This window comes from Rhipicephalus microplus, chromosome 6, assembly GCF_043290135.1.
Source record: "Rhipicephalus microplus isolate Deutch F79 chromosome 6, USDA_Rmic, whole genome shotgun sequence".
NCBI lineage: Eukaryota > Metazoa > Arthropoda > Arachnida > Ixodida > Ixodidae > Rhipicephalus > Rhipicephalus microplus.
In genome coordinates, this window is record NC_134705.1 from 162478494 (window position 1) to 162491572 (window position 13079).

Here is a 13079-nt window from a genome sequence, read left to right on the forward strand (position 1 = left end):
AAACTGCTTCCGCTTCTTCGTAGCTAGCTGAGATGAACTCATGGTATAGTACCACTGCAGCGCGGACGCTAACTTGCTTTGGGGATGCAATAGTAATCACCTAAGAGATGAACACGATTAACAAGGCCTCTGCAGAGAACATCTATACCCCGTTGGCCTCCTAGAGCGCTTGTAGAAGTGACAAAGATCAGAAAAACTCTAAGCGTCTCTGCTGTCATCCCCTCTTTTGAAGAAAAGAAAGAGCTAAAAAAGAAAATTTCGTTTTCTGTGTTTCATTTTCTGCGTTTCGTTTTCTGCTCCCTCGCTGCGCCCATGCTTCCTGCTCCGCAACTCCCACTCTGCCTCGCTGACCTTGTCCTCCCCTGTTGTCCTCGCCTCTGTGCTTGTAAACCTGCAGCGTCGGCATTTCAACAGGAAAGAATAAAAGAAAGTCGTCGTTTAGTTTTTTTCTCCTTCTGCACCGTCGCGCCTCTTCCGGGAAGTTAGGCGTCCGTTTGCTGTGTCATCTGCTTGTGTACCGCTCCAGTGGTCGCGACGGATTTCAGAACATGAGTTCGTCGTACTGAGGCGTTGTTAATATAAGGCGGAACTAAATTAGCGCTCGCTAATCTGAAAAGTTCGATATTCTGAAGTACGTAGTAGTGAAATAATTTTACATTGTCACTATTGGTAGTCGGTGCGGGAATCTTTAAAAGTTTGTTAATCTGAAAAATTCATTGATGTGGGGTTCGTTCTACCAAGATTTCACTGTAAAAGTGTGCTGTACGCTTACAATGGCGCTACGCTTCACGCAGTAATCTAAGTGCGGTAAGGTTTTTTGGCGCCCACATTACATTCTTAAAGGCGGTACCGCACGAGGTTGCGGTGAGGCTCTGTGTGGGACGTTAAGAGTTCATGACACTTGACTGCGTTTTCACCATTAGTGCTGTCGGCCGCAAATGTTAGCGGAATCTGCAGCACGTGACCGAGCGATGAAGAACCTACTGTGATGTGGCCGGTTTGAGCCTATTGGCCTCGGCGATTAGCGACAGCGCATTTAACCAATGGCGCGTTGCCGGATCTTATCGCAGAAGCTGCGGCCAATAACACCCGCCGTGTTACGGTGACACAGCAATGCAGTTTTTCGTCACTCGGCCACGCGCTGCAGAACTTTTGCGGCCGATAATACATATGATGCAAGTACATATTAACGTGTTTTGAATTATTGTGTTTTATGAATCGCGTATTGTATGACTACAGAAGGATGAAGTAGAGCTGCCATCTGGGCTATGCAATGTGCGTATTTTCACTTATATCAGTATACTAGTTTTTAAGATACTGCATTAATAGTGGCAAATTAAATTAACGGTTGTCTAGCAATTTCAGCTGCACTAAATTTGTGAATACTAATAGGCAAAATAAGCTATAATACCCGTACCACACGGGAAGAGGAAATGGCATTTACTTCCTAATGCCTTCAAAATAAATGTCATTCGCGCGGTGACACATGGATGAACGAAATGCCATTCATCAACTAATGCCATCGCCAGAACTCATTCGACTAAGAAACGCGTACTGCGTACTCTCGACGGAACAGCTGATGAAGTAATTGTATAAAATGACATTTCATTTGACTGGAAGGAAACTTTTTGCATAATTTATTTACAATAATCACTTGAACAAGTACTTAAAAACTTATCTTCAGCTGGTAGACGCTGTAAAATAAATGCGACAGATGCCATTTTGTTTTTACGCTGCAGATCTGATTAGCTTTGGCTTAAGTTGCTACACGGTTGGTTGCAACTTCGAGAAACAAAGTAACAAACGAATTCTGACGGTAGCGTAATTTGCTTATCTATGCATTTATTTATTATCTGATGTGTATGAAGCTTTTAAACGCTTGTTTATTTTTTTTATTGCTACTCACCCAATGCTCACAAGGAAGGTGCTGCGATCGCCATCATCAAGTCAAATGTTATTTGCTTGGACATGTAGCAGCGCTGCCGAAGGAAATGTCATTCGGAAACTGATTGCCTTCGCTACCGAATGTCGTTTTCTATGCCCGTGTGGCACGGGTATTACATACTTCATTTGCTCATTCACAAGGCGATCCACCAAGTTCAGCAGCTCAGTGCTCACTGAAGCGGACTGCAACAATGACATCATTGCCCTTTGGTGCAAGCAAGGCATCAAGGACACTGAAGCTTTGTGCATACTGTGTAATACCACAGTTTCTTGTGCTATGCATGGTACTGCAGCTGTTCAGCGCCATGCTGGAACAAAAAAAGCATCTCGAAACGGCGGCAAAGCACAGAGATGGCAGTGGTGTTTTTAAGGCACCCAAGATGGTGCAAGCCACGATAGACTTATCACAAGGAACATCTTTTGCATCTCACTTAAAGGTTGTGTTGTCAAAGCTGAGGCAGTATTCGCCATGTCTGTAGCTTCTAGAGGGATATCATATTCTCGGGCGGATACTGCCACATAGATCTACAAAGTGATGTTCTCCAACAGTGAAGTTGCAAAGAACTTCAGCTGTGGCAGACATAAGTTGTCATGTGTCATCTAGTCCTCTCTGATGGACTTGGACCATACTTCAAGGCGAAAGTCATCACAGAGCTGTGTCGGCCAGGTGTTTTCTATTCAACGATGATAGACGAGACACCCAAGCCCGAACAACGAGTGCAGCAATTGAACATCCAAGTCAGGTATTTCTCAGAAAGTAAGCAACAAGTTACAGTTGAAGCACCTCATGTCGTTTAACCTCGGTCGGGCTACAGGAGACATTATAGTCGATCATATTGAAGAGGCGTTGGCCAAGCTGCCTAGAAATGGATTGTTCAGCTTCTTTAGTGATGGTCCCAACGTCATGAAGAATGTGAAATCAAAGGTGAAGCAAAGGGTGAATGCGAACTTACTTGACATTGGTGAGTGTAGCTTACACAAAGTACATAACGCATTTGCCAAGGGACTTGATGTGTTTTGTTCAGATGCTGAAGAACTAGTGCAAGATGTTTATTATTACTTCAAACATGTTGTGCGAGCAGAAGTCCTGAAAGAACAACAGGAAGTTCTGAATACAGCACCCCATGTGCTTCTTCGCCATGTCTCGAACCGGTGGCCGACACTGCAAGATTCGCTGTCTCATATTCAGGAGCAGTTTCCGGCAATTCGTCACTACTTCCTGAAAGATGTTGCTGCAAACCGGCGATTTGATGCCCAGACCCAGCATAAACGCCTTGCTTCAGCTTTCAGCAGCAGAACACTGTATGCAAAAGTTCTTTTCTTGAGGAATACTGCGGAACTATTTGCCGGGTTCCAAAGGCCGTTTTTAAAGCAAGAACCACTTTTTCACTTCCTTCATGAGGAACTTGTGGCATTGGTACAGCGGGTCCTTAATCGAGTTCTGTGTGGTGAGGTTTTCTGTGAAAAAAGTGCACAGGACCTAATGCAGCTCGATTTGGATGACTCGGCTCTCTGGAAGGCGCAACCAGAGCTCGGCGCAGACACTGAAAAGGGGATGGATGCTTGAGATCCAGTTGAAAAAAAGGCATTCCGCCTTGGGGCTCTTTTTTTTTTTTTGCATGTGGAAAGGCCCTCCTGAAGACTCTCCCCTTGGCCAACAAGGTTATCAAGCATGCCAGGTTTCTCACACTAAACTATGCAAGTATCAATAAGGAAGTACAGTCGGTGCAATACCTTGCCGGACAGCTGCCAGGAGTCGTCACTGATCTCCAGTTGTCGTCACTCATCGATGGGTGGCACCTGTTCAGGTGCGGGGATCGCCAAGGCCCTCTGAGCTTGGAAGAGAGGGTGGATGATTATTGGTCAAAGGTGTTCTTGCTGAAGTCTGCTGCAGGTGGACAGAAGTACCCACTCCTCTCGAAGTTCATCAAGGCGCTGTTCTGTCTGCCTCACGGAAGCGCAGCTGGCATGCGCCAAGTGAAAACTCGCCTTATGGCGTTATGGCGGGGACGCCACACAGGTACCCTTTGATCCCGACCTAATTAGAGCTGTCAAGAAGTCTTGCACTAAAGATGCATTGAGGTTGAACACACAGGCAGCCACTAGTACATGCAAGACAACAGAGCAAGACAGCCTTCCTCAGCAGCCTCGGCTGGCAGAAAAGAAGCTTCTTGAGGATCAAGTGAAAACAAGCAAGGCACTGCTGAAGAGTGCAGAGGCACTTGTTAGTTCTGGCATGAAGCATAAAGACCTTGACAAAATCGAGAGTGGCCAAGTTCGCCTCGTAAAGGGTTACAATGAACTACAGGACACTTTGGAGAAGCTCGAAAAGCAGATCAATAAAAAGGCAAATCGGTAATCGCCTAAATGGTAACGCTTATTTTGAGCAAAGACGTACTGCTGTGCAACTAATAGTTCTTGTGCAGTCGGTTCATGCTTAGACAATCTACTGAAAAAAAAAAAAAGATTCCTCCAAAGGCTGTTTGAGTGTTGTGTATATTTAAGCCGAATAAAATATGATCTAGTCCTCTCAAGTTGCTACGAATGTATTCTTTCAAGCTCCGAAACCGACCTAATACATGCCACTAACTGCTCCAAAACAAGGTTCTTCTGCTCCAAAATTGAAATTTTGCTTCTCCCAAAACTGCTCCCAAATCAATTTTGGCCGTCTCGCCCCTGTTTCTGTAAAAAGGTAGCGCCACCTAAGGTGTGATGCCCTGTCCTCGTCACATGCAAGTCTAGGTGATCGCTGGGCTACGAATAGCCACACGCTTGCAGTCACAAAATGGCTATTTCGCTTGTGTGTAGCTGAGCGCCATATCATGAAAAATAAAATATAAATAAAATAGTCAAATTTTCTCGATGCTGCTGATATTTTTGTCGATTGTTCGTCGGATATTGGGTCTGCAGTACCTTTCGTGTGCCAGTGAAAGGTGCTAATGTTCTTTTGTTCCCGGTGTGTCAAACATTGGTGTCGTATTTACAGGACGGCTCCGAAACCATCGTTTGAAAAAAATTTTTTTTTTAATAAAAGCTTTATCCAGTTTTCTGAGGTCATACAAGCAGTGATTTTAGGGAAATGATTTAGTTTTGTTGATTTTCCTAAGTATGGGCATATATGGGTTAACGGTTCTGCTGGAATAAACGTTTTGTGCGAAAGTGACGATTTGATAATGGATTTATCTGAAAATTTGCTATGAGCGTGTATTCTTCACCTTTCAATAATGGCAGGACTGTTTTTTGTTCACCTAGTTATTATAGCCATTGTTTTGTTATATTTGCCTTTACGTTAAAGGGGCCTTGCAACACCATTTCAAGTAGCCATGAAATGAATTCACAAAAGAAGCTTACTATCTTACGAATTCACCACACCAAAAAGTTTTAGAATCCGTCCAGTATGGGCAGAGTTGCGAACTTTTGTAGCATGCTGCAATCGCATTGTCTCTTCGCTCCTCTTGACGAAAGCACTGCAAGCTAAGCAGGGAGGGATAGCACAGGCAAAGGAAGTGTGTCAAAAGCACCTCGTGACCGTAAATGCTTTTTTCATTCTTTCTTTTTTTGTATACGCCAATTTCTCTCACATGTGGACAAGTTGCCGCCTCCCGCAGCGACACCTGTAATAATCGAGCATGCCATGTTCAAATCAAATCGATCAATGGCTGATGATATAACAGCTTTGACGATTTATTTTTTTTTTTTGAGGTACTTTGATCATTTATCACGAGAAAAGAAAGCAATTTTTAGCTGACTTTAAAAACTTATTGTGAATTCCAGGCCACGTGCTGCGCTACAATATTTGTCTCGTGCGTTCTTGGGAGCCTCTACTACCGATCGGCAGTGTTTTCTGACCCTGCTGAAAAAGTGTTGCAGAGCCCCTTTTAAGGTTACTGTATTGCACACGCAGACTGATGACCCGCAAGCGCGAATGGGTCCAGCCCCGGCAGGCCCAGCGCCGCCACCTATGGAACCAGCTTCGGGAGGAGTGGAAAATCCAGGCCGTCGTGGAGGGCGCGCTGGAAGTCGATGACAACGTGCTGCCTCTGCTAGACGGTGTCAGCCTGGAGCTGTCGATCGGCAACCTGCGCGCTCTGCGGAAGAAGCTGCAGGACCTTCACGTGCAGGCCAGCAAGTGGGTGTCCCGCCTCTGTTTCAATCGTAATTATTGTTGCCTCAAAATAAGCACGACTTGATTGTGGGAGATGCTACCCCTCTGTTTTAAATACGAAGCAGCTTATGGCAGAGTTCGATTCGGTGCGTGGGACCACCCTTGCTGCGCATGCTTAAGCCCGTTAGGCCAGAATGCACCAGTGCCTTCCAACCTGTCTAAGGGGCTGGGTAAGATGCTGCGGCCTCTCTCTCCCCCCCCGCCCCCCCCCCCCCCTACAATCTCTCGGCAATCATGTGACGGCGTTGTGGAACGAGATTCTGCAGACTCGTGACAGAACCCAAGTGCTGTCATGTAGCGTGGCAGTGAACCTGTGCGGCATGCTTCAACAGAAGTTCGGGACGACAGAAACTACAGTGAATTCATGGTGTGGTCTACCGTGTAATTCTTTTGCGTTGTTAACATCGTCTACGTCAATTCTCGCCTAAATTGTTCACATTTTAAAACGTAATCTTGAATTGCCTCTGAGGGTTGGAGAGGAAACACATCCTCCGTGTAGTGGACACTGCTGTGTACAGCTCGGCCAAACTTTTCTCGCAACCGCACGGCAAAGTGGCGATTTTCTCGCTTCGCTTCCTTCAGACATTTCCTTTCCCTTTAGAGCCACCAGCACCTGTCGTGTCACATTGGACAGTGGGTAAAGAAATTCTTAGAAATTATGTATTCGTAGTTCTGAAAAGAGACATACTCCAGCTGACCTTTTTTGCTTTAATAAAACTTTACAGAGCAGTTTGTGCGTGATGCTCTCATTTTATGCATTCTTGTATGATTCCTGAATTCTTGTGAGCTCCGTAACGAGCTTCAGTGCTGCAAATTCGCCCCATGAAGCTTCTGTTTATTACACCCAGTGTAGCATATGTGAAACGTTTTTGTGGCGAGGCTTTGCGTGGCTATGAGGCAGAAAAATTTGGCGAACCGCGAGTGCGCAGAAATCGTAATGAAGTGTATGCTAGCATACGCTACCTGGAAGGGTGTCGACGCTTTGACTAGTTTTTTTGCAGGTTTTGTTAGCATATGTACTCAAACCTCATTATAACGAAGTTGCATCTTACTGGAAAATGTTTGTTATAATGGTATCTTCGTAACACTATATCAATTGCAAGACTATTTCAATCAAAATCAATACAGTAAACTTTCAGTAAACTGAACCAGAAGGGACCAGAAAATTATGTTCCATTTAGCAGGAGTTCCGTTTCCTGAGAGCTGAAAATTGGTGCAGAATACAAGCCCGAAACTGAGCATTGCAGAGGCAATAGTTCCGTTTAAGCAGTAGTTCCGTTTAACAAATTTCTGTTTACTGAGAGTCTACTGTATATACCAATAGATGCATCAATTGCAAGGCCAGGTTTGGGTCTCAAACCTTGATATAAGGAACACGGATATAAAGAAATAACGGTTATAGTGAAGTAAATGAAAAATAGTCTTGCAATAGACGAGTGGTAATTAACCTTTAGAACGAATTTTCGAAGATAAGTTAGTTTCTTGCAAAATGCAACTTTGTTATAATGAGTTTTGAGTGTACAGCTAAAAATGATATCTGCCGCAGCATGAATGGAATTGCTGCTTGTAAAAATCATTTGGGTGTTCTCGAAAAGGACGCCAAAGAGAAAGCCTATTTCTCTCGTACTAGCAAATCACTCATTCACAAATGCCGAAATCACCATGCTTGCCGCGAGGAGATGCTTCGTTGGTAGAAAAACTTTCAAAGAAAGGAGATGCGGGTGGCGAGGGCACAGTGTTCTTTCCACACCAGTTGCCATGATGTATACATTGACAGCGTTTACTAGGGACTGTGCACACTCGAACCTCAGTATAACGAACCCATATATAACAAAATGTTGGTTATAATGAAGTAATTTAAAAATGGTCCTGCAATAGATGTAGTGTGAGAAGTATACTTTCATAAAAAATTTTTTTGATAAATGAAGTTATTTTGCTACAAGATGCAACTTTGTTATAGTGTTGGAGTGTAGTTCCTAATTGGTAGAAGTGGTGTACATTGTCTCCCGATGTGGCCAGAGACTTATCATAGCAAGTGTCAGGAAGTTTCTATTGAGCTTGAAATGTGGCCATAATATGATAAATACACTTAGATATCCATGGCATCATGGTGGGTCATTTTTGTGGAAGCGTTAAAAATGGAACTGATAACTGATACCTTGATTTTATCTTCTATTATTCACGCTACGATGGTGAGAATAATGAAGTTTGAATTCTCAGAGTAAAATTTGTTCATCTAAACTGATTCATTGCTACACGACTATTGAATAACATCGCTAGCACCCATCTCTTAGATTGCTGATAGAGATATTAAAAAGCTAAAAAACAGCAGATTTTTATGTAGATCCTAGGTCTGTATAGACTCCGGCGCCGTGCCTTTTGGCCTAGCTGGTTAACCTTTCGTATGGATCGCTTGGTTGGCAACTTTTCTCCTTGCTGTTACAGCTGTCGCACCTCGACGGAGCGGATGATCCGCTGCCCGGTGTGTGACGTGATGTCCCTGAATCCATACGACCTGCTTCAGCACCTCCGCACCAAGACCCACATGGATAAGGAGCGTCAAGTACTGGACCTCTGCGACGAGAAGTCTGCAGAGATGAACCAGGCGCCCTCAAACTCCAAGTAGAAGGGTGTCGACACGTCCAGATGCCTTCGAAGCTTCATCTAAGGTTTAAGGATGGGCTTACTAGTCGAACTGATGACACTTCTACTTTTTGTGTATCGAGGGATTTCTTGCTTTGGTTCGACAACTATTGGTTATTGTTTTAATGACGGAGTGTAGCAAAAGAAAGCCTGTCGAAAGAGTTGCAGTGCTATGTGTACTTTTTGTGGGGTCCCATTGTCTTTGTGTGCAAGCACGCGGCGGTCAGTTTCGGCTCACCGCATTGGCCCGAGAAGCGTCGCCAAGTTGCTTATTTGTAGCTTCGGCATTCAGTGCAAACGCGACCACCACATGCCTCCGCAAAACATTGCTGGTTGCATCTCGCTCTTTGTGGAGATGATGAACACTTTCTTTTTGCTTCGCGTAACAGTAAGGTTTTTCAAAAATGGATCGGCATTTTAGTGCAATAGGTATGTATGGAATGGCAGGCGAGTTGAGTGGGCAGTCTTCTATTCATGCCTCGCGTGCTTTTCTAAATTTCGTCATTGGCTTCAGCTCTCTGATTGTGTTCAGGGTGCACACATTGAATCTCCGAGTGTCCACTGAAAGGCTGAAGGTATGCAAAATACCTCGTAAGGGTCAACAGTTTAGGTCATTAGTCATCAGTTGTGGTTACACTAGGAGCAACTGTGAGCCACATTCGCAACATTACGCTGAAACGTAGATGTGTACTGATTGACAGTTTCCTTCAAAAATGCCTCGCATCAACCTATATTGAAGAGGAAGAGGCAAGAATCGTGCCGCTTTATATTCAATTCGTCTAAACTTTGTGCTCTATTACAAGTATCGTTGCAGTCAAAAACTGAGATACCTATTCCTCCTTATTGTTATTGCAGAATGTCATGGCCAGAACAGGCTGATTATGTCCCTATTTTGTGATCACATTTGTTAGTTTGCCATTTGTGCGTGCAGGTGTGTTGTGTTGTGCTTATGTTAGGCACGTGTATGTATGCGTGTGTGTAAGGGTGGGGGGGGGGGACAATTTTTAGGTATTCAGAGACGTGGTACGTCCCTTTATTACGGAATTTGACAGCCAAGATGGTTGCGAACTATTGATGCATATTATCAAAGACGAGATCAACTTTGTCTTGCTTGTAGAGCAGCTAAGAGAAATTGAAACAGGTTCACCATGAAAAAATATGAACTGACAGCATCAGGTCTTTGTTGCTTATTTAAACATGAACTTGATATTGGCTCCCTCATCCTTGTCCTGTCATTGCGTTATATGACTTCCTTGTTTGAAAGCATGCTGTACCTGAACATTGCAAGTGCTTTGTAATTGGTTCTTAATTGTCTAACATAATGAGTGCTATTTTTGTCCTTGTATGCAAGACCACGCTGCGAATAGTTAAGACGCATTTTAGTTTTTATCGTCGTTTCAACAGTCACGAGCCTGTGATCACACTAGCCAAACATTTGTCACATTCAAATGTAGACATTCACACTTCATCTCGTTTGCTGATACATTTTTCATTTATCTTGCAATCTCGCAAGGGAATAGATAGCATTTTCGTTTGTTCATAATAAAGTGTTATCACCAAGGTCTGGGGCTGTACTTTTTTGTCTAACCGTGGGCCCAGGGCGAAATGTTCTGGCTTAGGATTGTCATCTTTGTTTTTTAGCGTCAAAGCCTTCGAAAAGACTCTGCCAAGTCTTACAGCATTTGTCCGCAGTGCAAGCGCTCTGCTGAATACTTTCCTTTCGGGTCTATTTTATTACTAGGCTTGTGCAAATAGTAAGTTTTACGTTTTAAGTGAATAGTGATTTGGTCGAATAATTTCCAATTGAATTTTAATGCATTATTATATTCACATATTACAAAGAAAAATTACCATATTTCTCGTGACCCAGACAACCTGTGCAATGTATTTTTAATTAAAACAAGGCATATGCAAATGTCATTCTTTGTGGTTCGCAGGAAATAGAAGCAACCTTGAATAGTAGCACTAACGAAATTAGATCTAACTTTCGGTAGAATGCAAGTGATTACCTGTAAAGTATGTTGAGCTTTAAAATGTACTATACTTAAAGCATATAGGCCAGTGTAACATGCGTTTTTTTTTCTATTTAAGAAATGTTGAATCGATGCGTGCGTAATTTGTTCATTTACCCTTGCAGTGTGGATTTTTCTTGGACATGTGTATCCATGATATTGCACTGCAGTGAAACTGCATGTACAGGAGGTTAAATGCAGACTTTGTTAATTTCGAATATTTCGGAATTTCCTACAATTTAAGTGAACTTTAGAACTGTAATATTCGATCCAATATTGGGAAGTGCTAAACTATTTGCGCAGGCTCATCATCTGCATAATACGTGCTTGGCCTTGCACTAGGTACAATTAAATCTCGTTGACATCGCTTTCATGAGAACAGGAAAAATTAAACTATAAGGAAACTGTATTGTTCGGAGTAGGCTCCCGACAGCCCCAAGTGCCCACAGTCGGGAGTGTGTTGCACTTGTGAAAGAAGAAAACAAAAGGGAGCATTACCTCGCACGAGTGAAGCCCACCACGTTGGCCCAACACGTGATCGAAACGTTGAAGCGCACGATAGGATTTGGTACTCTCTGTGGTGTTCCGTTTTCGTATCCCCTGCGCGAGTCGGACGGTCTGTGTCAAACAAGCCCGTCTTGATTAAAAGCTACCGGGTGCCACAACCCCGAAGTCTCTACAAGTCTCGTTGAGCGCGCGATCTCGCCGCAGAAGGTCGTGTGTAGGGCCCACGCCGCTGGCTTCGAAACAAATTGGCTTGTCGAGGCTGGCTGCACGACGTCGTGTTCCCTCCCTTTTTTTTTCTTCCTCCATGGTCACGCCTTTCCGTTCCTGCACCAACGAATCTGCTCTAGTCTAGATGAGTTATATTCCTTTTTGATGCGAACATAATGCTCGATGCGTCACAAGGAAAAGAATGTTGTTCACTTATTGAGTCTCCTCTAAACTAAGTAAAGTGGAGATTTGAGCTGCTAGTTGGTACTCAACGATTTTTTAACGTAAAAAAACTTCTTTAAAGGACTGTATGTGTTTTGTATTCATTTTGTCGCTTGCAAGTTTCTTGCGCTAAAGGTGTTCAATGCTAACAGGCTCTAGTTACACATCGTAGTCACACTCAATTTTATGGATTGAATTGAGAGTGAGGCTATGACACTCCCACTGACAATTTCTCTGCACGTCTGCTGCAAAATCTTCACAGCTTTGGGCGTTAACCATGTTGTTTGTGGTTCGTTGGAGAATTACTCAACCTATTACTGGGATACAAAGCTACGTCTTAGTACCACACAACGTCAATGAGAATGAGTAAATAGGCCAGGGAATGTATAGGGTCATAGTACTCTTTGAAGTATATTGAAGTAATTGGGATAAAGATGTGAAGAAAGTAAAGATGAGAAAAAAAGTAAAGACCACTCGCTTACGGCAGGCACCGAATCTTCTAATTATTCAGGGAAGCAATACAGTACCACAAAAAAGTTCACTTCCACATTGTTGTTGTCAAGTGTTGGGTGAGAAAGGCTATCACATTGGCCGTAAAGAAATGCATTGCTCCTATATCTCATTGGCTGAAAAAAGAAATACAAAACGTATTGTGCTAAGTTGCATTGATGAAACCCTGCTGTAATTTGGATTAACTTGGCCAACAACTAGTCATTTTTAAGAGACAGTACAAGGAAAGTTTATTTTCACTATCGGCGAGGACTGTCGTGGTGATGACAAATCGAGAAAACGTCGGATGCAAACACATCTCGACGCTGCTAGAGGTTGTAAGCGTTTCAGCTTGTAGGATGTCATGTCTGCGTACTTAAGAGGGCCGCGGCTGCATGTTGAGGAGAGTCATGCCAGAGTACTGAAAATGGAAGGAAAACGGCATGATCGGTACAGATGCTGAGGCTTTGTTGGATAGCATGCACAAGTACAAACTGACTGCGAGTTGGACCTCGCATTGCACAGTACTATATTGTTGCATTGTAGAGTGCAATAGAACTGCTGGAAGATATAGGTTCAAGCCTTGTTCTTTAAAATTTTGAAAAGGGTTTATTTCATCCAATAAAGCTAGCTTTCCTACTATGCAGTTTGAACAACTAATGGCAGCTTGTCATTTACTGCAGATAGCCTGCTCAAGCGCGGTTCGCTTATGCAATGACATGGAAAATGTAGAGTCTCCTCTCTTAATATAAATACTCATAGTCTAGCCCCTGCACCTTCAACTTAGACCGCGTGTCTGTTTGAAGCATGATAGGTGCCGCCATTTCATGTTCCAATATGCAGTGCAAAGAAGCTCACTTGCGAATTATGTGAAAGGTCTATTGTGCTCG

At 43.5% G+C, this 13079-nt stretch overlaps 1 protein-coding gene across 3 annotated transcripts in view; it reads left to right on the forward strand.

The window, feature by feature from the left end:
• spn-E (tudor domain containing 9 protein spindle E) overlaps window positions 1-9189 on the forward strand; it is a 176914-nt gene extending 167725 nt beyond the window's left edge. For all 3 annotated transcript variants that reach the window (XM_075866907.1, XM_075866908.1, XM_075866909.1), the window contains 2 exons: window positions 5849-6073; window positions 8555-9189. In XM_075866907.1, the coding sequence (XP_075723022.1) occupies window positions 5849-6073; window positions 8555-8735 (406 nt within the window). In that variant the 3' untranslated portion in view covers window positions 8736-9189. The remainder of the gene's footprint in view (window positions 1-5848; window positions 6074-8554) is intronic.
• The last annotated feature ends 3890 nt before the right edge of the window (window positions 9190-13079 follow it).